At 41.1% G+C, this 24578-nt stretch overlaps 1 protein-coding gene across 2 annotated transcripts in view; it reads left to right on the top strand.

The window, feature by feature from the left end:
* Nucleotides 1-24577, top strand: part of sema4ba (sema domain, immunoglobulin domain (Ig), transmembrane domain (TM) and short cytoplasmic domain, (semaphorin) 4Ba) — a 65130-nt gene extending 40553 nt beyond the window's left edge. For both annotated transcript variants that reach the window (XM_050073980.1, XM_050073979.1), the window contains exons 3-15: nucleotides 10784-10944; nucleotides 11131-11193; nucleotides 11812-11910; nucleotides 12469-12580; nucleotides 12797-12913; nucleotides 13231-13388; nucleotides 16349-16530; nucleotides 18043-18193; nucleotides 18564-18774; nucleotides 18870-18985; nucleotides 19385-19542; nucleotides 19635-19726; nucleotides 19939-24577. In XM_050073980.1, the coding sequence (XP_049929937.1) occupies nucleotides 10784-10944; nucleotides 11131-11193; nucleotides 11812-11910; nucleotides 12469-12580; nucleotides 12797-12913; nucleotides 13231-13388; nucleotides 16349-16530; nucleotides 18043-18193; nucleotides 18564-18774; nucleotides 18870-18985; nucleotides 19385-19542; nucleotides 19635-19726; nucleotides 19939-20711 (2393 nt within the window). In that variant the 3' untranslated portion in view covers nucleotides 20712-24577. The remainder of the gene's footprint in view (nucleotides 1-10783; nucleotides 10945-11130; nucleotides 11194-11811; nucleotides 11911-12468; nucleotides 12581-12796; nucleotides 12914-13230; nucleotides 13389-16348; nucleotides 16531-18042; nucleotides 18194-18563; nucleotides 18775-18869; nucleotides 18986-19384; nucleotides 19543-19634; nucleotides 19727-19938) is intronic.
* The last annotated feature ends 1 nt before the right edge of the window (nucleotide 24578 follows it).

Genomic DNA, 24578 nt, shown 5'->3' with positions numbered 1-24578 from the left:
CGAGGACACCCCGACTGCGTTTCTGCTCCTACTGTAAATACACAGCATGGCGTCGGGTCAGTCAGGTCAAAGTGCTGCTGTACAGTTAGAAACATGTCATGACCTCATGTAGAGTCTCTTTGTTCTTGATGCTTCAGCCTTGTTCAGACGAGGGGGTCATGGTGAGTTCCTGATAAACCAGCAGCTGGTTTACATTATTGTGGTTAATCCAGGGTCAGCTTGTGTTGCTCCCTGACCAACAGATTGCCCTGTCAACCTTTTTCATGGGAAAAGGCTCCTTTTAGAGCTCAAGTACAGGCTCTGTTACAAACTACAGGTTTAATAGTTTGGTAGGAAGGTGTTTTATTTAAATGTTAACACAGTAATTAGTTCCTACCCCAACTATAAATTGCTCCTCCAAAGCCTGTTATTGCTCATCCCTGCTGTGTGAATACGTAATGCACATACTTTATCTCTGCACTTTACAATTTCCCCGGCATTTGCAGTATGTGTAGCATTTACAGTATGACTTTCCAGACTGTTTTCCTGAAGCTGTGTTCAAAATTGCCACCAATCTCAGCATCAGCATGGTGCATCGGAGACAATATCCTGCTAACAAGATGCAGCCCCACAAGTTAGCAATACAAACAGCAGGCTCACAGCTTGCCTAATGAATCTCCTGGTGAATTGACCCTCTTGGCCTGTTGTCTTAATGCCTTCCAGATGCTTCAGTCTCTGTCCTTCAGCTTCCCAGGTCTCCTCTCCCACACAATTACCCATTCAGCCGCAGCTCTTAATAGCTAGTTTAAAATTACTGGGGATAATTTAGTTACCACTTCAGTGTGGCCTGTTTTCTGTCCTGATGTCATCAGACAATGCCGCAGTAGTGGGAGTTCTGGCGGTGCTCTGACACTGACCCAGTGGGACTCCGGTTGGCACTGCGGCTTCCTGTCGCAGCGGCCATTGCTTCTCTCGGCATAGGGTCGTAATCACTTCTTCTCAGAGCAATTGGATTTACGAGCCTTCATCTGTTCTATCCCAAGCAAAGTCCTTGAGCAAGTACAGTAAGCAGATGAAGACAAAGGAAAGGAGATTTGTCCCTGGTGTCTCTTTGCTCTGCCTGAGCAGCTTCTTCCTTACTTCCCTAAAGTATAATTTATGTCTTGTGTCTTTAATTTCTAGCTTATTCTAATGTTGAGGTATCCCAGCTCCCCTGTCGTTTAGTTTAGATATGTTGCATCACAGTTTGCCACCGCTGACATCAGGAATACATTTTGCCCGTCCTACTTGCTACTCTGCGTGTTTAAGATGAATAAGGATACCTCTCAGTATGCTGGTGCCACTGAATGTGGTAAGTTATTTCATTTTAATTAAAGAGGAATCAAATCCTACTATTAACATGTCAAAGGCTGAACAGTGACTGTGGATATCCTAACATTGTTGCTGTCCTGTGAGCATGTATCTCAATGATGTTGAGTTTCATGAGCTACGATAAATGAGCCCATTTTCAACTTTATGACAAAGTATTTTTCAGATATTACAATGGGTTTTTACAATGGGTCATTTTGCTTTAGAAGTAAAACAGAACACTTAATCATTAAAGGGATAGTTCAGTTTTTTATGGGGACTTTGTATAATACATACAGTAGATGTCAGTCGGCAAGTTTGGAGAAGCAGGCTGGAGTCCAGCATTGAAGCTAAGCTTTTGTGTAGTGGAAGCAACAAAACATATTATAACCACCTAAAAAAAGGTTGCATCTAAAAAATCAGTATCAGTTTAAGTGTTTACTATATTGAGAGTATTTTTTAACCGCTTTACCTTTCCGTCAGACACCCCATTCTCACGGGGAAGCCATTAATGGCGTCAGTAAACCATATAAGCTCTCGTCAAAGCCACCAGACTCCACTGAGAATAACAGTAATTTTACTTTGTTGAACACTAGAGCTCCTTGTCCACTGCTGCTTAGATCAGTTAGTTTGTTTCTATTATTTGTGTGACTTTGGTGAATCCGAACTAACCCTTTTAAACGCAAAAGTGACACATTAACACAAACAAAATAACAGAACGAGGCAGCAGTAGACAAGCAGCCCCTGTGTTTAGCAATGTTAGATGACTATTTTTCTCAATGAAGTCTGGCTTTGAAGAGAGCGATAAAATTGGGTTCATTTTCCCGTTGGAAATCACTGTCTGACATTAAGGTAAAGCAGTGAAAACATTCTCAATGTAGCGCACATTGAAACTGATTTAGGTGACTTTAGGTGGTTAAAATACATTATGTTGCTGACCCCCATCCATTGCAGTACATTGCTCAGCTTGACTCCAGCCTGCTTCTCCAAACTAGAGGCGTGCTAACTGACCTCTACTGTATGTACATACTGTCTATTGAAAAGTCGCAAATCTAGCAGCCACTTGTATATTTTAGCAGCATTTGGCTGGCGGCTGGTGCTAATTTCAACCCTGCTCAGACATTAAGAAATGTTTGGGAAACAAGAAAATTAAATCAAATGAATAATGAATGCCTGTCTTCATCTAGATACAAGTCAGTGTTTGTTAATCAGAGACAATGCTAAATTAAATTTATTTATAGGCCTATACATTAGAATGATGCCAGCAAACAACACCGACTCAAGATAAACAAGTATTACAGTTATACCAAGATTTCTGTTTTGAGTTGTATTTTTTTTTTTCTACATTCCAATTACATTTTAATCTGTATGCAGATGATTAATTTCTGCTATACTGCTGGTGTGATGTTGTGTTAAAATCATTTCTATTTTCCTATATTTAATGGTTTAATGAAATAATTAAAAAAAAAAAATCTTGTTGAGGTACTATGTATGCATCAGTTTATGTTCTGGCATCAGTCTGTGTTTTCGTTAGAGTATTGCTTGCCATTCTCCTTATATTCCTTTAGATATGAGAATGTAGGTCGTGTTTATGTTCAGAAGGCTGGAAATGGGGCATCTGAAGTCGCTTAAAGATGACCCATCATGAGTCTATTGCTTGCTCTTGATCTCAATAAAGAGATGCAGCCATTTTTTTCCGGGCCATCTACTACTGAACTACAAGCAGCACTAATCTTTATGAAATTACAAAGTAGTTAGACCTCATCTTGGCACATAGATCAGGAGCAGTTCGTTGTTTTTAATGTTGACTGTTATTGTTTGTCAGTCTCTTGTTTGCAAGGACAAGTTTACTAATGAACAGATTTTTCTTCAGTTGCATGGAGACTTTGTTTCAGGGTAATTTGCCACCCATATACAGTATATTTGTTTGAGACACTGTTTTCTTGTAGTTTTGCAGAAAGTAAATCAGAGCGTGTGCTTTAAATGAGGTATGCAGTCGTCTGATCTCGTCTGAACATACAGCTGTAGGAGCTGATAAAGGCGGCCCCCTCATGAGGGAGGGCACTGATTGAATCAGCCTGTTATAGTTGCCCTACAAAAGAAGGCACTTAGATCTCTGTCACCAAAGGACAAATTACTCCACAGTCCCCCTCTGGAGGGGATGTTCCACACTTTTAATTATCCCTCTACTTTTTTTGGACACAGAGCCATCAGGAAATCAGCTGTAAAAATGTAGAAGGATTCCTTTAAGCTCAATATAATTAATTTCCCCCCTAAATAGATTAGCAAGGCAGCCTAGGCGAGTATTTCAGTCCATTTAGCAGTGTAATTTGCAGAAATTACTTTTAATTACATAATAATGGCAATGATCTCATATTGCTTACAGCTGCCAGAGGTTGAACACTGAGTGTGCTGTTTGTGCACTGCTACAAAGGGTCACAGAAGTGCTCTTGAGCAGACAAAAGCTGCTCTCTGTCTGGATCAGAGGTCTGGTAATGGTGATACACTGAGGTGTGAAGTCTTGCAGCATTGCCAGCGTGTTCCCTCTTTGTGAAGTCGAACAGAGGGTCACATACCTGTTTAACCTGTGACCTGTGTTTCCATCATCAGTCAAACGGAGAGCAAAGTAGAGAGATGTTTGGATGTGTCTTGTCTGTGCTCAGGTTACTGTTGAGTACAGAAGGTCATCCATTCTTTAACAGTTTCCAGTACAGACATCCCTCTTTTCAGCCCACTCACTGTTCACATGCACAGTCCTCTTGTCTGTAGCTTTTGCACATGGATTGCGCATCACTGTGAGCAGGCAGTGTCAACATTCAGTCTACTTTCTGCACCAATCATGAGTCTCAGTATGTCCGTCTGTCAGCTCAACACGGCCTCTGCGTCGGGCCTGAACTGAAGAATAAGACTTCACTTACTGCTGCAGTTTTCTGGCCTCTATTTCAGATTTGTTTATTTACCTAGTATCCCATGTGTCCATGAGAATGTAAGAATTGACTATCGTGGTTATTTTTCTCTTACTTGCAACTATAGCGCTATGATGTACAGTGATATGTTTAATGACGCCGTTCGAGTCCCTGTAATAATTTGACAGTCAAATCACGCAGATGCAATTCTGTTACTGCCATTTCTTATAATGCATATGAACCCCAACAGTGTTATTTATGTTAGTTAACTATGAATCGCTGCGCCGTTGCAGTGTTACTTGGTTTGTCTTATGACAGCACAGTGAGCGCTCTGATGCTTCTGCTAAGGGACCATCATGTATTTCTTTGGCTCTCCCTCTGTGTGCACTATACCAGAAGTAATGGATACAAGCCTTACTAAGAGTTTGCTCCTTGTTTGATCTCTCATACACTTATGAAGGCGGAAACCCCCTTATTTATTAATCTTTGCACTGTTTGTTCTTTGCTTTGTGTACTTCATGCCATACTGTTTATTTCCCAAATTTTAGTAACCACAGTCACATAGGGATACAGTGAAGTTGAATTAAGTTAAAAGAATTGAAAGATTACATTTGAAAAACTCAAAAGTAACATGTCTTACTAGACACAATGTCCTAAATACTCAGGACAATCCACAGACCACCGGGACTTTTTCTTCTTTAGAAAGTAGTTTAAGTGAAGGTCTGTGGATTATCCAATGTAAAGGGCCATTGTTCCTGGAAAGGCAGGCTCCTTTTGACGTTTTCAGTTGTAAATTTGAAATGTTGTGAGCACCAAAGAATAAAATTCACTTACCTCCATTGTAGTGGGGTGAAGGAAATCTTAAAACCTCAGCAGAAAAAAAACAAACTGTCTGCATGATACCAGTAAAGGTGTCTAGTCTTCTTGTCTTCCAAAAGATGTTCCCTCATTTTGTGATTTGATGATAGTGGTGGAGAGCCCTGTCTTAAAACTTTGGTCCAAAATCTACCACACTCCACACACAGACTGGACGAGGTCTAACAAAGGGAGGATGAACTGGGGTGTAGTGTTACTGTACCTCTTCAGTAGTGACATGATGGTCACTTGGCTGCCCTCTCTGACACCCCGTCTCCGTGGCTGCAGCAGATACAAGCTCCTCTTTGACTCTTAAGTGCTTTCTCTGAACCGTCCTAACTGTTTGCCCTCTTGCTGATACACCACAAGATTTCTGGGGCTGCATTGTCATAAAATGGCCCCTCAGGAATCAACCTCAGACAGTCAAAAAAACAATAGAGGAGATTGTTTTTGGCATATGCGGAGGGTATTGTAGAACAAGTTCAAGAAGGGTACACTCATTAGATTGGGATGTTGTTTTAGCGGTAATAGTCTGCACGGTGTTCGACCTCTAGCAGTTATTCTGTCTGGGGTTTTGTGGTCTCAGGACTGTGTTGCTGCTTATGCGTGCCGCTCATGTCCAGAGAGTCAGTTCAAATACCTGATATCTCATAGGGCTGCAACAGAAATCATCCTCGTCACATTCCCTGAGCCAGTTTGTGACACTATATTACGTCAGAAAATAGTGAGGAATGCCCATCACAGTTTGTATGAGTTGAAGGTAATGTCTTCCAATTGCTTGTTTGGTTTGGTATTCATCTATAATATAAACAGAACAGTATCAGATCCTCGTATTTGAGAAGCTGAAACCAGCAAATGTTTAATGTCAGATATCTGCATATGTATGCAGAGCATGTAGGCAACAAGACAAGACTTCAGTATCAGAAGTGCTCTGATTTCTATATGTAGACCGAGTGGTGTTGATTAATCACGTTTAAGCAGGCAAGTAGTCCATGTAGAGAGCAACAGAGGTGAAACGTATTGGCTGAAACACTGTCTTGGAACCCAACAGCTATCGTCCGACAGTGAATTAGCTTCATATTAGCCTTTTTTTAATCTGCATACTAAAACAGAGATTAGCTGAAATGACTGGCACACGGATATCTGAAAGGTTTAGCTTATTCCCTTGATAACTGACAGTAGTGATTAATTGTTCATGTCTTGTTGGTATGTTCCAAGTCAACATTCAATGTATTAATGGCATCAAGAGCTCAACTCACATTTATGTTACTGGTAAAAGCAAATATTATTTAAATCCCTGTGAAGTGAAAAATACATTTTCCTGATTTTAATCCATTGTGCTTGTGTTGATCAATCATTTATCTATTGTTATATGCCAAATATATGTCAAAATAGTTGGTATCAGATTATTTTTCCGTAAGAATCCCTGTCTGTTCTCTTTCTGGACAGCCAGGTAAAACAGTTTCAAATGTTTGATGACTCATTATACACTCAATAAGTTCATCCAGTTAAATGAGACTTTGAGTGACTGGCTAACCACACCGGTCATATAGAACTACAACTGTTAGTGGGTTGTAGTGGCTAACAGCAATATGGAGATAGGGAGAGATGTGTGTTTGGAAGTCAGTGGGCAAAACTTTTGTTTTCATATTTTAAACAATCATTAATCTCTCCTTCGTCCTCCTCGTGATCTAACAGCAAGGGAGGTGTGTGTGGAGCCAGCAGACTCCACTATAGCTCCAAATCAAGCTAAACTCTAATCTGCCCACTTCTTAGCGGTCCAAACAAACGCGAATGATTTATTTTATATCCCTCTTGTTGCTGTACACCGCTCAAATATTCCGTTTCAGTGGGAAATACATCACAGCACAGAAACCAGATATGCTGTAATTTTCGCTTCACGGGGAGTTTAAAGTTGAAGAAGCCAACTAGCTTGTTCTAAACTTGGAACAATGGTGTCTCCAACATGAGAAAGGTGAGCCCACAAGGCCTCTTTCTTGACAACATTAAAACGAGGCTATAAAATATTGATTAGAGCAACATCTTGCTGGAATTTAAACCTGTCGTTGCTAGACTGCCCAGTTAATACTTGAAGCATACCTTTTATTAATAGAGAACGTACGCAAAACTTGTTGTTACATAATATACCATCAACAGTTACCTTCCCCTCAGAGGAATAAAGCGTTGTAAACCAATAGGTCTATACTGAGAGATGATTAATGTTTTCCTCAAATTGTAAATGGAAAGCTTTGTGTGGTTGCAAACCCTCCTGGATCTCTTTAATGATACTCAATTAGGGGCCCTATTGTTTTTCTTCGTCAGCTGTGGTCGCTAAGTATGACAGTGGTGATCTGACTCCAGAGGATAATTGTGTAGATATTCACCTCTGTGAAAATCCCTCAAAGCTCTTGTTTTCGTTCAGGCTTTGGCCTTTGTCTCGCTCTCTCTGTAAATCACTGTTAAACTTCTCAAGACTCTGTGGGGAAGACGAGAGGGGGGAACGGTACCAGCACAGAGGAGCACTCCATTTATCCTGTGATGATAGTGAGAAGGAGAGAAGAACGGCCCCACTGGGTCCATGCACAGTGCGTAGAGCAGAGCCTCTTGTGGTTTTACACACAGATTTAACTACAATATGGCTCTCTGTTGCCGTAGCGATGGGCTGCTATTAACATGATGTTTTCCTGAGGGAGAGGAAGTCTCAACCTCCTGTACCAACCCTCTGAGGTGAGGTTATACCAGGTCACATCTACTACAGGGTACAGACAACATAGTGTGCTTATTATCGGTACAACTTAATGACACCTTTCTCTATCTGGACTGGATTAGTTTATGCCGGGAAGTGCTATAATTGTAATTATTACCACCAGCATCTGTGGTTTTAATCCAGTATGAATCTGCCATGCCTGGGATTCTTAGAAGCCCGGAGAGTGAAAATACCACCGACAAATATGAAAGTGACTTTGGCTTAATGTGACAATGCGTTATGTTTTTGTTGACTCACAGATGAAAGTGCGACTGTAGCCATGTTTCCATAAATACATAGTAATGTGCATTTTGATGTATTTCATCAGAAAAGCTGTATGGAAACAGCGAAATTTGATACTTCCTCAACTGCACAAAAAAGTTTTTATGCTCGCTTGAGGTGGCTTTTGCATTTGTTGGAATGGAAACACCATCGCCAGAGAATTTCTGATGTAGGGAACATTTAACTAACATGACTGATCAGCTGTGTCTGAGTGGGCATTTTCCCGGATCATTCCATTAATTTGTCTTTATTTCCAGACAGCATGAAATACGGCCAATACTAGCAGACACGACAGAACACTTCAAACTTGCCCAGTAGAAATGAAGTCCTCAAGACCTCCCTCTGTTTTTCTCTTGTAGATAGGTTAGATTGCCAAGGCAAAAACCTCTACTTCTTCTACAATGCTTAAAGCCAAACTTCCAACTTCTGACAAAACCACGCTTTGAGTAGATTATTCGCTTCACAAGAGAAACATGGCTTGTAATTTTTTTCTGAGGGGCTGTACAAAAACTATTAGGGACATGATTGAATCAGAGAAGGGAGAGGGTTACTTTTATTTTATCTTATTTTTCTGTTTGAAGGGAAGGTGGTCTGAATTTTGTGGGGAGAGCAACAGAGGGAAGATTCTTTAGTTTCTTTTAAGTTCAGCTCCATCGTTCGTTAGATATATGGTTTAAATTGGAGTACTCCAACTTAAATACTGTGTGCTTTGCCCCTTTTGGTTATACGTAGATAATGAAATTAACTGAACCAATTCAGCACTTATATTATTTTGAGAAATTGGGGGGAGGATGTAGCTGTTTTTTCTGAGTCAAGAGGAGGGTCCAAATAAAATATTAATAATTCTAGTGAAACATAACATTCAGCCCCTCCCCATCCTGGTCATTTTTGGCCCTTCGAGTAGTAATGTTAAAATAGATAATGGAGAGCAACATTCCTCTACAAACATGAAATCACATCATTGAGAAAAACAAATATTAGAGGACCTTCCTCAGTAAAATAAATGGTAGTCTTTTGCCCTGTTATTTCTTTCCTCATTTGTCACATTACAGGGGCAAAGGTCCTGTATCAGAGCCTCAGTCACTTCAAGTTTCCATCAGCTCCCTGCTTCTGTTTATGCTGGCACGCAATTAAGGCAAGTTGTTCAAGCTGGGCCAGCAGTGAAAGCCTCCAGGCTGCTGCAAATCTGTGATACACATGGGCCTTTAAAGCAGCGATTAGGAGGGTTGGTGATTTAACCCTTGGCTTCAGTCGGGAGGTGTTAATGTGGATGGAGCGAACCATTCACTTACTGCAGGAGAAATAGGAGGAATTTTCTCTCTGTGTTCTTTACTCTTTTTTTTGTCCTTCTCTGATGAGAAGCTGACAGGATTTAGAAGTTGCAGTCGAACACACACAGGCAGGTTGATTTCTTTTCATCTTTTCTTTTTTATTACCTGGTGTATTGAATACTGCATGAGGCCTCAGATCCTTAGCTGTGCTGTAGATCTCCTGTAGTAGGTGCATTGCCCTACAAAGTCAATGTCCAGTAACAGTGTGAGCACTGAAATGGACTGAGATGACCTCTGAGTTTATAGCCAGCAACTTTGTTTCAGGAGCATCCTGGTTGCCCAGATGTCATGTAGCTGCAACATCCCCAGTTGACCCTTCGCTAAGTCCTGCCCCTGAACGCAGAGTGTCCAATAATAGCGTGGCCTCAGCTAGCTTTAACCACGCTACACAGCTGTGCTTCATAGACTTTCATGCAATCATTCCAGATTTTCTTCATTTTCAGGCTGGTTTTATGGATGTCAAGTCATGGTTAAATGGCGTGCCTGGGATGCTGCTGAAGATATACTGAATGTATACACATGCTGCTTTTGCTTTTCCATGTGCTGCAATTTAATTTTACTGTCTTCTGTCACGGTCGCCAGATGATGTGGTGGTTTACTTTTACACTGTGATCTTTAGGCTTTAGGTTCTACCTTTACTTTTTTTAACTTGCTGTTATGCTAGTCAGTTTGACATCGTGGATAGTGGTTATATCCTTTAAACGGCTATTGTAGACCCCTCTGTCTGCTTCTCTTCAAAATAGCTGTTTTGTTTTTTCAAAAATTAGATAATTTTCCTTTAGGGAGTGCAGTTAGTGGCAGTGTAGGCTTCATGCTAGCTCTAACAGCGAGAAAGGGACAGGGCTTAGCAAAGGGTCAATTCGAGTCCGCGTGTGACCTTTGCTCCATGTCATCCACCTCTCTCTGCTTGTTTCCTGTCATCTCTCTACTGTGCACTGTCTGATGCATGCAAAAATTCCTTCCCAAAAAAGCTTAAAATGTTTCTGAATAGGTAGGTGATGTGAGGACAACTCGTGGGTGTTTTTTATGAAATCCAAACTCTAGTCAAACTATGTCATCAACAGTAAAACACACAAAATATTTCTGGGCCGTGTAGTTGTCATGAGAAACAAGACAACTCAGTGAGGCTTGTCAGGGGTGACACATCGTGCTAGTGTGTCTAATTAAGACAGAATATCTTCAGTCTGGGATGTACATCAAATTTTACGGCCACACTCAAAACACCAAAATGCTGTAATTTGCATGCTCAAGTGCCTTTTCTGCATTTTCTATCTCCAAAAGCTCGTAATGGCTCATTCATGAATAACACCTCTCCTTCTCTGTCTGTTTCTGTCCAGATGCGAAGGAGAGGACAACCAGAAGATTCTCTGTCGACAGAGTCTTCAACTACACCTCTCTCCTCCTCAGTAAAGAAGACAACACGTTGTACGTTGGCGCTCGGGAGATTCTCTTTGCTCTCAACCTCACTGATATCAGCTCAGCCAAGTTACAAAGAAACGTAAGAGCAGAGCGTCTGTAAATTGCAGTATCATATACAGTATATTGCATCAATATGAATGTGGTTATAATAGGCTCCCAGAGGTACAACATGAATATGATTAGGTCCCAGACGTCCAATGTGAATATAACCTGCCTCACTGTATTATACACCCAGTATGAGTCTGACTGTGTTTCTCTCCTGCAGCTCACGTGGGAAACTCCAGAGAGGAAGAGAGAAGAGTGCACGTTCAAAGGCAAAGACCCGAAGGCAAGTGAACTGTTGGTGTAAAAGCTCAAGTAGCTAAAGTCAGATGGCTCAGACTTTATTTACACGACTGCAGGTTTGCCTCACTGGTCAAGTTGACCATTGTTGCAGGGCACTTTGGAAACAGACCCAGGGCAGAACCCTGGAAATTTCCTGTCAAGTTGTAACTTTCCATTCTACAACAATGGATTTTTCCCTTCCTTTAAAACAAACATTTCTTCTATTACACTCTTTCTTTTTTTCAGCTTACTCCACTCACACTTTGACATGGAAACATACAGACCTAGAAGTGTGACTGTATGATGACTAACTCATTAGGAAACATTAACAGGAGGAATCAGTGTTTGATTTGAATAGAATAAAAAAAGATGGCACAAAAATGCATACCTGGGAAGTGAGTTTTAATAATACAATTTACAGTAGAAACTTTAGTCGAAAAGATGATGTGTGCTTTCTTTACATTTATATCTTCACTGTCTTAGTAAGTGTCTTGAGACAGGAAGCAAAACTTTTGGATGGAGATTAAATACAGCCCTATCACCTTAATCTTCTTGCAGTATGTTAGCAGCTATAAAGAAAATGTCTTTTTCATGAACTTCTTTTCTGTGTTTTTAATTACAGAAGGACTGCTTCAACTACATCAAGATTTTACTACGTATTAACAGCACCCATCTGTACGTGTGTGGAACATACGCCTTCAGCCCCACCTGTGCTTACATAGTAAGTGTCTATATATGAACCTGTCACATCTGTTGCAGTGACCTGCTGTGTGCAACCTGTGCATGTGTTGAGGATGAAAAAAGCTGTGTCATTCATTGTTTTTTTGTATTTATTACCCTGGTGGAGGACTCTATATGTGGTGTTTATTTATTAGATTCTTGCGGAAGAGCATCTAAAATCTGATGCAGGCTGTTTCCTGCCTCTCAGCTCACTTAGCAGTCTGGCTGAGGCCCATGATGCCCGGCCAGACACAATATACTGTATGTACATTATTTTATTACTTCCTGTGCCGAGGGGAAATGGATCAAAATATTTAATGCATGTAATCACATTATATAAAAATCGACCCAGCTTTGCAATCCTTTTCTACAAATCCTTTAAAGCCTTTGAAAACTGTCCGTAACAAACATACAGGGGTGACCTGGGCGCCATCTTTACCCGAAGACTGACCGTTCACCTTTTCGCTGTGGGACAGACAGACAGCGGTCACTGTCAGAGCAGGTTACAGCCTTACTTTTCAAGTAAATGTGACACAGGATGTGTGTGTGTGCTCTCCAGAACTCTGCAGACTTCTCTCTTGTCAAGAGTGATACCGGTGAGATAGTCACAGAAGATGGACGAAGCCGCTGCCCGTTTAACCCTGAATACAAGTCCACTGCAATCATGGCTGGTAGGTCCCAGAATGGCTGTCGATAAAATCAAGCTTTGGTTAAATGTTTTGATTTCAAGAAGCCGCTTTGGGAATCAGCAAAGTAACGAGATACAGGTGGTTGATATGGAGACGAATTGGGGCATAACCTCTGGATTTCATTACTGTGTGTGACGCAGAAGCCTTTCCCTGGTGGTAAACACTGTGATTATGCTGGTCTTCTTCACTGCGTTGCAGATGGAGAGCTGTACGCTGGCACAGTCAGTAATTTCCAAGGAAATGAACCCATCATTTACAAGAGTCTGAGCCAAGGAACTGCTCTGAAAACCGAAAACTCACTCAACTGGCTTCAAGGTAGAGTGTCTTGGCTAGAAGGCAATGTTTTTTATTATGTTTATGTGATAAATATATATATTTTGATATCACGTCTTATATAAAATAAATGACATTCTGAAACTGTTGTGTCAGATACGCTGTATGAGAATAGAATTTGACACCATTCAAGATTATATAGATGAAACGTGTTTACCTGCAATCTGTCAGAGTCCCTGTCACAATTGAATTTTCCGTTTAGCGTGTTGATGTCGGAGGGAATAGGGACGTCTGTCCCCGGATACCTGAATTTCATATACTGTAAGTTGACAGTATTGTTCACGTCGTTTTTCTTTCAGACCCGGCGTTTGTCGGCTCTGCCTACATACAGGAGAGCCTGCCCAAGGGCAACCTAGTGGGTGATGATGATAAGATTTACTTCTTCTTCAGCGAAGCAGGAAAGGAGTTTGATTTCTTTGACAACACCATTGTGTCACGCATTGCTCGCGTGTGTAAGGTGAGTGATGCTTGAAGGCAGATAGTCCATCTAAAGGTGCCTTTTCCCCCTCTAAAGCAATATATCCTGACACCCCCTCACATCACTATAGGAAGCTATCAGACCTGGGAGGAGTTTGCTCGTGCATTTCATGTGTGTTTGTGCTCCTATACAGACGTATAAGACGTCTTCAGAAAGATTCTGATAAGTATAGCTCAGTCTTTCTGGGCAGTGACGCACAGTCTCTTGTTACAGAAAAACATTCCTCTCACGTCTGCCTCTGTTTGATACTTTTTCTCCAGATCCTCTCCTCCCTCAATTCTTATCCTGTTTCACCAAATATTTGTGTTCAGACAGGACTCTGTAGCCAAGTCAAAATGTTTTAGGATTACTGTAGCACCAGATCCATGCGTGGAAATGGATTATCACCTGCTGAAATACTTAAACTCAGGGCGTATAAAGTGAAACGCAGACCTCACGCAGTATTTGTTAATATCTTTTAGGGTCTCCTCAGTTTCTGTAAACATCATTAATATCACAAACCAGTTCTCCAGATCAGACGGCTGCTTGTCTCTGTAAAAATAATCATGTTTATCACAGTTGAAGGAGGATGAAATGTACCAGCTGACAGTTTGATGTTCACTTCAGAGAAAATAAGTTAGAGCTGTTGTTTGAGGACTTTTTTGTATTTTAAATGACTAGGAATGTCGCAATATACCAGTGAACAATTGATATCATGTTAATAATACACATATGATAATACCATGTAAATAATCCAGTGCCTCTTGAATCGTGTCCGTTTCTTTCTGCTCTTGCTTTCTCTCCTTTGCCACCTCCTCATACTCGTATTTGAGTGTAATTCATTCACCAAAAAGAGACAAAGGGCACATTAATTGTATTATTATTCTTTTGACCACGATAACCATGTAGGGAAAATCTGAGGCCTACCTGTGACACAACTTATTTTTGTATATGTTTTTTCATCATTGTTGATCTCAACTTTTTAGGAATCTCCGTGAAGAGCCAGTGTATTTTTTTTAATTTCCATTTTTTATACAAAGCCCAGCTGTGAATCACAGGCCTGTTTCAGTCTGCCCACAGTGTTACATTTCTTCATCTTAATGCAATTATCCACTTGTTTTCCCATACATCTAATTAAAAATAAACAGTTTACAGTTATATAAATATTGACTCATCATCGTGTTGATGATAGGTTTTCTCACATATGGTTAAAATATGCTCAGAATACAAAGTATCCAGGTTCAGATTACTCAAGAGGAAATTAGTAATAGCGTGCCACATTTTGGGAGTGTCCTTTCCAAACAACTGTAGAACATAACAAAGATGTGAAATAAGCAAATGCTCAGAAGATCGATGGTGTCAGTTCCCGTAAGTGTTGTGCGTAATGATTCCTGTTAATTTTTACTTGTTTAAATCCTTTTCGCAACTCCCTTATCCCTTGTTTGACTTATTATGTCTGCCGCCGTCCCGCTCTTTGTTGTTTGTTCAGGTGTTTAGTACACAAGTTCCACTTCATAGAGACTAACTATGGAATGATAAACAATGTTTTTACTTGAAACAGACAAAACAAAGCTTGTTCTCATTTGCTGGATCATTCAGTTTCCCAGAAAGAAGCCATTACTGGCTGCCATGTTCATGGCTTTTTGAACAAGGGATGCTCTCACAAGGGATTAATGAATGGGATGCATTTGCTTCAATTATTCAGAAGTCAGTTTAAGCACAGAGTGGCATTAAATTATAAAGCTAGGTTCAGTCAGGAGGACGAGAGGATATACTGTATGTTGCTCATTATCTGCCTGGGTTACTGCAATAAGTAATTGCTTCAGAAGCTCAGTATTGGTCATGTGTCATTTCCCCTCCCATCCAGCGCTGCCATTTCCTCTGATTAATGTAATACTAAAGTGGATTCAATTGGAGCTTCATGTTAAAGGGTTTTATGTAGTTTAGATCATTTAGTATTTCTCTTTGGTCCTCTGCACATTTTTAAAACTGCCTATTTCTTGCAGCAGCCAGCGTTCATTTCGTTAGATCTAAGCCTGTGAAAAAACCGAAATAATTGTTGCCATGAGTTGAATGTAAACAGCGTGGCTGGTGCAGGAGATCATCCTGCCTTAAATGCCCCCTTTTTTTTCCAAAACTGAAAAAGGCTCTTGGTTTGTGTAGGTAAAACATCTGTAGCTACCTCCCTGAGGCCCGCGACTCCCTGTGGGATAAAGTCTTTTTTTTACAGTCATACATCACACACCATAAATCACTTTCACATTGAGGTTTAAAGATGTAGTTGCAATTTGCACAGATATCCTCTTGTACAGTCTGTGCAGCCAAATTAGTCTGCATGTCAAGGAGGTCCCGTGCCACACATCACTTTGAAGGCTAGTGCCAAAGGCGCTGAATCACAGCGGTGGTGTCAGTGAAGAAGGATTGTCAGAGGGCAAAGCCTCTTTTTCTTTTTCATTTAAAAGCAGTTGCCCTCCTCAAAGCCCCAAGTGTTTTTTTTTTTTTTTTTTTTTATCTAAGCCAGTTGTGATGATGTATATTGTTTTCATGACCTAGAAGTCTGCTGCCTCAGGGTATATCTGTGTTACAGGCACAATTGATTTAGCTTGTTATAGTTTTGCTATATGAGGTTAATGTTTCTCAATTACGTCAACTCAAACAGTTTCACCTTTGGATAAAGTGCTTTCTTTCCTCTCTGTTTAAGTCAGATGACAGATGAATATGATTACATGCAGTATGTATTGTATGTTATGGTATGTGAGGTATGCCATGGCATCATACCATATGGTGCACATTATTATTTCATGCTTTTTACATGCCTGTCAGATCCCATCAAATCACACTTGTGTATCAAACCGTTTTTTTCTCAGAGGCATTGTCAGCCGCCTCAGACAGGTGTCAGTCTTATATTGTTGCACCCTCTACTGGCCACACATTGAATCGCTCCAATATTTATGTTGCAGGGCGACATGGGAGGCGAGAGGGTTCTGCAGAAGAAATGGACGACCTTCCTGAAGGCTCAGCTCTTGTGCTCTCTGCCTGATGATGGCTTCCCCTTTAACATAATCCAAGACATGTTTGTGCTGACACCCAGCCCCGAGGACTGGAAGAACACTGTGTTTTATGGAGTCTTCACATCTCAGTGGTGAGGACCAACTTTCACTTCACTAATGAAGAGATACCCTCAGATATGTTGTGGCATTGTGTTAGGAATAAAAGTGTCTTTTTGTCTGAGGAATGCTATAGAAATGTTATGATTTAAACCACAATAAATGCAAGTGCCTTAGCTATGTTTGAGGATACCAAGATTTTCTGTAAATATTTGGGGAATTTTAGCATGTTTTATGAATGAAGGTTGAAGGTTTTATCGGCCAATTTTGATACTTTTTAGACTAAATTGATGGTTTTTGGGCCAGAAATAAGTTAAAATAAAGGGGATTTAGTATTCGCTAACACAATTAAATACCCGGCAGTGTTAAGCCTGATTTATGCTACAGCACTTGACACTTTTGATGAGCGTCGCTTGACAGAAATGAAAGAGTCTTCAAGAGAGTTTTCAAAAGAGTGATGTTTATTTGTAGGCCAACACAGAAAGTAACCTTGCCCGGTTCCCTTGACAAAAAGCCAATTGGATATTTCCATTCGATTTTGAAATATTGCAGAAAATAATCTCCCTGGCAAGACAATCTTCACAAATGAACATGACTAATATGATTTTTGAAGTGTAAATGCAATCGCCAGAAGCAAAAAGCTAATGTTAGACTCAACGTCACCAGTACAGCGAGGCTGTAAAGCTGTGTTTGGTTTGATGATGCTCTGTAGTCTAATTTTCCCACTTGTTAGCAACCGTCATTTAGTGAGACAAGTAAAATCTTTAAAATTTACAAGAGGGGTATTTACTGACATATTTTATGTTGTAGAACTAAACGTGAAAGCCCACAAGACCTTATTTCAGGCATCTAACCAAAAACCCATTGACCTTGAGACGAGGGAACCAGGAGTGCGAACATCCTAACTCATTTCCGGGTTACTGGACTTATTCCTGCACCACTCTGTTGTTGTCTCCATGGTAACCAGGCGATATCCTCAGGCGGGCTTGTTTAGAATCATTACCATCAGTGTAGATATCCCTCTGACAGGTGTTTCTTCTGTGTCTATATTTGTGCTAGTTTTGATGAAATCAGTGACTTAACAGTGTCTGTGACATAACAGAATTCTCTAGCTGCATGACACAAAAAGGAAAAGTGTCAAGCTACACTTTTTTTCTGTCGAAAATACATCTCTGTTGAGCCACACTTATCAAAAGTGTCAAGGGCCCGAACGAAAATCACGCCTACTACATTTAGAACATGATGTAGGGAGATAAATGTTAAATTTGGTGATTTTTTTTCCGCAATAGAAGGGTTTCTTCTTGGTAAATTTGGACTCATTTAGATTTAAATTTAATTAAAAATGTTTTTTACAAGGACCACATACAAAAATATTAATCTTAAGTAAGACAGGAGAGGAGGTGCTTTGTGCAAGAGTTAGCTGCTAGTTGCTTTCCATCTGCATTACTTAGGCAGTTGAACATGACCACGCAGTTATTTCCCCTCTGTCATGTCACAGACAGCTTTCTTAAAGTCAGTATTGTTGAGGTGCTTCTTTGTCTTTAAAGGTACAAAGGTGCTTCAGGAAGCTCTGCAGTGTGTTCCTTCACTATGGACCAGGTGGAAAAGGCGTTCAACGGGCGATACCGTGAGGTCAACAGAGAGACTCAGCAGTGGTACACATACAACCATCCGGTCCCAGAGCCTCGGCCTGGAGTGGTGAGTAACTGCCTGCTGCCCTCTGCTGGAGACACCTGCACACACAAACACATCAGTTCTCAACAGCGTGTCATGTCAGCTGCATGAGCGAGTTTCATACGCTCCTGTCTGCTCATCAGTCACATCCTTGATTCTGACTGACGATCAAGGCTCAGATATCGGTCGAGCTTGCGACACTCTCTGTCTCTCTTTTCCTGAACATGATTCTCATGAAATTACTGTCGCTTTCATTTCCTGGCGGGCTTATCACAGCTGAATCACTGAAAAATCTAAGCAAAAGGAAACACTGAGGTGCTGTGCAGCTGCAGTGTGTGTCATTATCCAGTGTGAGTGAATGTTTGTAAATGACTGGATATTTTTGCCTTCACAGTGTATTACAAATGCTGCCAGGGAGCAGGGCATCTCCTCCTCGCTGCACATGCCGGACAAGGTGCTGAATTTTGTCAAAGACCACTTTCTGATGGACAGCGTGATCCGCAGCCAGCCTCTCCTGCTAAAACGCAACGTGCGCTACACACAGATTGCTGTCCATCGAGTTAAGACAGTGAGAAAAGCGTATAATGTGCTCTTCATTGGCACAGGTAAAGGACTCCTCGCTTACCATCACACACTAACACACTCATCAATCTTTTTGTAACTTCCTGTGTTTAATTTCAAGTGATACTGTATCTTTCAGATGATGGGAGACTTCATAAAGCCATTAACGTTAACAACAAGATGCACATCATCGAGGAGATTGCGCTCTTCAATGATTCCCGACCAGTGCAACACATTGAGCTGGACACTGAGAAGGTATAGTGCAGCTCAGCTTGTTTTACAGAGCTTTCTGGTGGTGCGAAGTAATAACAAGCTCAGTAAGCGCATTTATTGGCAGTTTAGAGCTTCCATGAGCCATGAAGAGTCACAGCCTAAAGCAGACCTCGTGTTCAATGAGCTAATTACATGCAACATTCTCTCAGGGGACCTGCAAACAGCTGGGCTTTTAACAGCTGCAACTGTGACACTTCTTGAATCCTGGCTTGTCTTTGATACTCTGCTTAGATTTGTACATTAAGCTATTAAAGCTGCGTTAAGAAAAGTGCTGTATTTAGATCAGGGTCACACAAGGAAGAGTCTGGATGAAATGAGTAACCTAGTAACTGTATTTGGGGCACTTCCTTCCCGTCCCCTGCTTTGTCATCTCCTCCACAGGGTCAGCTTTATGTTTCCTCTTTCTCTGAACTGGTGGAGGTCCCAGTAGCTAACTGCGCTAATTATCAGAGTTGCGGGGAGTGCATCCTCTCAAGGGATCCTTACTGTGCCTGGAACGGGAGGCAGTGTGTGGATGTCAGACAGGCTCCAACGAGCAAGTATGCATCTCTCTGCACAGTAATCTACAGAGAAACATTTCTATATGATATGTAAATATAAGATGGTTTCTGATTAAATGTATGTGTTTCAGTGCATGGCAGCAGGATGTTGACAAAGCAGACACATCAGCTATTTGCAACAAGACAGTGCCAAGCCCACGGTTTGCTAAACCTCCACCTACACGTAAGTGAACTCCTCTTCTCTCTGTCATAGATTTACAGAGCAGCACTCTGCACTGGATTTTTCACGCTTTACGGTTCAATTTGAGTCTTGATTACAAAATGTGTTCATTGTGTCAAACCATTATTATTCTGAATTCTGCAGTAGATAAGGCAGTGCGGTTTATTTCATGCCATATCTGACTCGATCTATGTCTCTGCTTTGCCTTTCCACAGGAATGTCTTCGTGCCAGGTGATCATTATCCCAGCCAACACGTTCAAAGTACTCCCCTGCAGCCTGCGCTCTAATTTGGCTGAAAGGAGGTGGGAGTTCAGTGAGAGCGCGGGTCACTTCCATTACCCCAGCCCAGAGGGGGGGTTAGTGGTGGTAGCTCAAGCTGACAGGCAGGAAACCTATGAGTGCTGGTCAGTGGAAGAAGGCTTCAGACAGCTGCTGGCAAACTACTGTGTACGGGGCGAGGCCAAGCACGAGAGCACCACCCTGACAGGCCGTTCACGTACACCACTGGTCTCCCAGGAGGAGTTTATCATCCTGCCAGGACAGGCCCGCTCACCACAGATCAACACTAAGACCTACTGGAACGAGCTGATAGTGGTGTGCGCCCTGCTGGCGTTTTCCCTGGTGGTCTTCTCTCTGTTTGTGGTCTACAGGAACCGCGACCACATGAAATCCATGCTCAAGGAGGGAGAGTGCCCCAACATGCAGCAGAAGAAGCCCAGAATAGTGGGGAAACCGGCTGAGAACTTGCCGCTAAACGGCAACACAGTCACAGCGTCGGCGTCAGATCACAAGGGCTACCAGACCCTTAACGACAACTACATCTGCAGCACTCCACCGCATGAGTGCTCGTCGCCTGACAACAGCAAGAGCTTCTCAGAGTCTGAGAAGAGGCCTCTGAACTTAAGAGAGAGCCACGTAGAGATTTCTCCCACATGCCCACGGCCACGAGTCAGACTGGGCTCCGAGATTAAAGACTCAATAGTGTGAGGCCGGTTTCATGTTGTGTGGAGTTTTAAACTGAAAGCAATGAGTGCACTTGCTGAGAGAGACAAACCCCTGTAAGGGGGAAAACTGAGGATCATCAGACTCTTCATGGAGAGACATTTCATTACACAGATTTTGCACTTTTTTTTATTCTGTCCCTGTGGTCCATGTTCATTTCATTTTGTTTCCCCTTCACTCCCCCTTTATTCAAGTGCATTTGGTGCACGCTGAAGAAGTTCCAGTTTGCCTTCAGACTTTTGATGCTTTCACGTACGGCTCACAGGAATGTAACAAGCGTAGAGGTGGTGTCACAACTTTGATTCAGTGATTGAATCTCAGGCCCTGTTTACACCTGGTATTAACATGTGTCCTGGGTGATCGAAACACAAGCGGACAGCTCTAAGTACAGCTGTGAATGTATAACAGGCGTCCTCAATGCATATTGAGATTTGATCGCTCAGACCATATTCTGAGTTGGTCTGATCCACGTGGCCATATTCTTTCAGCAGTGTGTAAGCTAATGTTGCTTAGAACACATTAAACTGCCTGCTCGGATGACATCCTCGCTTATCTGACACCCCACCAGATATCAAACTTTTGTTGGTGCAGTTGCACAAATGCAGAACTAAAGGACTGTCCCTGATGCCACTCTGCTCCCGACGAACAGCCAGTTCAACATCTGTCCGGTTAGCACGTACTAATACAGCAGCAGCAGCAGCTGTTAAAGAGTCCCAAAAAACGTACACTGACAGTGAAACAGCTAAATTCTGTCGCCAAACTTGTTAATAATTGTTAGATAACATTAGCCATGTGATGCTAACAGTTAGCCCTGTCTCCGGCTGCATGGCTGTGTGGACTCCTACTTACTGTCCCCAGCACAGAGCTCACAGTACTGCAACAGTAGTCTCATGATAAACACAGAAAGAGAGTAAGGACTGGCTGCAAATCAGTCATAGACTATAAAAATAATGGACCTAGCTACCATGACATAATCCACTGGCATGTGGACTCCTATTTTGAAGCCTCAAATTTGGCATTTTGACTGACGCCATCTTGGTTTGGAGCCAGTAGTGACCATATTTGGGCAAGAGGCGGGTGCTGTAGAGGAGCGAGGGGTAGATCTGACTGAGAACTCGAGGACACTTTTGACAGACAGCCTGTCATTTAAAGCAACACACCCTTAATTATGTGTAAATTTTAGCCTTAATGAAATGTTAACAGATAAGTTATATGTTTGTATGTATGTATGTTAACATGGAGCTCTATGGAGACTGACTGGCTTCTAGAGCCAGCCTCAAGTGGCCGTTCAAAGAACTGCAGTTTATAGCACTTCTGTATTGGCTTCATTTTTCAGCGCTCACACTTAAAAATCAGTGCTTACGCATTTTAAACGTTAAAAGCTTTAAGTGTGTGTAAAGCACACTGCCGGATAAAAACAGTGACGCATTTGGTCTTTGCAGACGGATATGATTTGCAAGTTTATTTGCAATTGGAGCAGGGAAGTGAGATCTGATCACAAGTGGTCATTTGAGACACATGTGGAGACACATTCTAACACCACGTGTGAACAGAAAGACATAGCGCTGTCTACTTGTGATCAGATCACCCAAGACGAATGAAAATACCAGGTGTAAACAGGCTCTCAAAGCATTACCACTCAGTCCGTCCATATAATATACTGGTAATGCTCTGAAAGGCGCATTGATATTCAACTATGTTCCCACTAACTGCTTACAGTGTTTGCTGTCTTATTTTCTGTCATCTGGTAAGAGCCTACCCTTCGCTGAGGCTATGCACTATGTACTGTACTGTAGCAAGGTAAACCCTCACACCACAATACACACTTAGAATCCAGTGGCAGGCGAGACAGGACGAAAAAAGTCATAGATTTTTTTTTATTTTATTTTTTAGATAGCCAGTGGGCATTCACAGAAGTATACTCATTGTTTAGGCTTGAATATAACAGCGACGTGGACAGAATTAAGAGACGAAGAGTTGTGCTAAGAGACTGAAAAGGTTGATCATAATTTATGAAGTGGAAGAAAACAAACAAGGAATCACCTCAGTGGAAATGTTGTAGAAACTCTTACCACCTCAGTCACTACACACCAAAAACATGAATATTGTAGAGTGAGAAATGAAAACACGTTTTTAAGTATTGGTATTATTAGTGAAACCTGACTTTCAACAGGGTTTTCTTTCACCAAATGTGATAAAGGGAAAAAAAAGTCTCATTCCAGGTATTATCATGCTGTTCTTCATGAGATAGGCAGTCTATGCAAAGCAAATAATGTGAAGTGGGGTAAACACCGAGAAAAACCTCACCTCGAGACTGAGTAAGCACAAAGGTGTTGGCGCTGTTAATTACTTTAGGATCAGTGGCACTGCAAACACACACACACACACACCCACGCACACTCACTCTCATTACACTAACTAAGTATGCAAGAGATTTTAGCCATTTTGGTGTATTTTAGTGCGGCCGAATGTTTCTGTTACAGAGACATCTTTCATAGTCTTTAATGTTATAAATATCTATCACTATTCTGGAAGTGAAATAATAATAAATATTTAAATACTACACCTATTCATAATCCGATTTAAATAACACACATCTGTATAGCCTCAACTTTGATATACATATTAATTGATGAGTGTTGATGAGTAGAAGAAAATGCCCTCTGCTTGCTTAAGTGGTTTTAAAGTCAACCATAAAAGCAATAATTTCCATTCTTATCCAGATTGTGTTCCTCATTCAGAAATAATGAATTATGAACCATGCGATCCACCAGATTTGTGAGTCAGATGTTGGAGTAACTTGAAAGCATTTTTTATATGATATTTAAGTCTTACTTGAGTTCGGCTCTAGTATTGTAATGAGGCCAGCAAAAATAAGAATCCACTAAAACGCAGGAAGGCGTACTGTTTGACTCAGAATGCATAGGATTTGCACATGATGTTGAAAAGCCTTAGTATAATGCAGGTTATGGATTTGATGACAAATCTGAAACGGATAATGCCTTCTGAAAATAATAATCAAGAGACGTGCCTCTTGGGATAATAAACTAACCAGGTAGTAGTGCTGTAGAGTGAAATGCGACACTGTAGGTGTGACAGGACTGGCCACGCTCAGCAACGAGTGAAAACGTGTGATGTAATACTGTCAGCGTTGTACAGTATGTGCTCATGAGGTGTCTTTTTTAATTTAATTTCTTTGTCACGGTGGCTTCAACCTTAGTCAGGGACTAAATTTTATTCTGAAAACTGTAGCACATGAATAACCACTGGCTGATTTTAAAGTACTGAACTATAGATAAGCATTAGTATTATGTTACATTTCTTGTAAATGGCACTGCAAAAATGACTCTGTGTGAATTTAAAAGACTGGTCGGCTATAATCAATCATGCAGTATGAACGATTCATGCTTTGACTGTTATTAAAAACAAACCAACGGCAGCTTTTGGTGAAGTGGCTGTCATCAGAACAATATTAAAATTGCAGAACAAATATAAAAGTGGCAGTTAATTAGTAAAACACGTGCAGGTACTGAACATGCTTCTCTTTGAGTACAAGCCTAAACTATTAATGCCACAGTGAAAGTATCGTAGTCTGCTCTCTCTTAACGAACCACTATAGTCTGGCCTTCTATTTGTGACAGTACAAGTTGCTCAGACTCTTGTCGACATGTAAGTAAAAAAAAGAAGAAAAAAAGAGTTTTTATGTAAAATTGTTTTGTAAATTCAGCTGCCAATGTAAAAATATTGTGAATTGTATTTTTTTGTATCATACATCACTACTGTTTTTTTTTTTTTTCTTTTTTGTATTGTATATAAAAAGCACTTTATTTTAATTTTTCAAATAAAGATCAA

This window comes from Epinephelus moara, chromosome 20 (assembly GCF_006386435.1).
Source record: "Epinephelus moara isolate mb chromosome 20, YSFRI_EMoa_1.0, whole genome shotgun sequence".
NCBI classification, from domain to species: Eukaryota; Metazoa; Chordata; class Actinopteri; order Perciformes; family Serranidae; genus Epinephelus; species Epinephelus moara.
The sequence above is the reverse complement of the archived record's forward strand: the minus strand, read 5'-3'. Positions and strand labels throughout refer to the sequence as shown.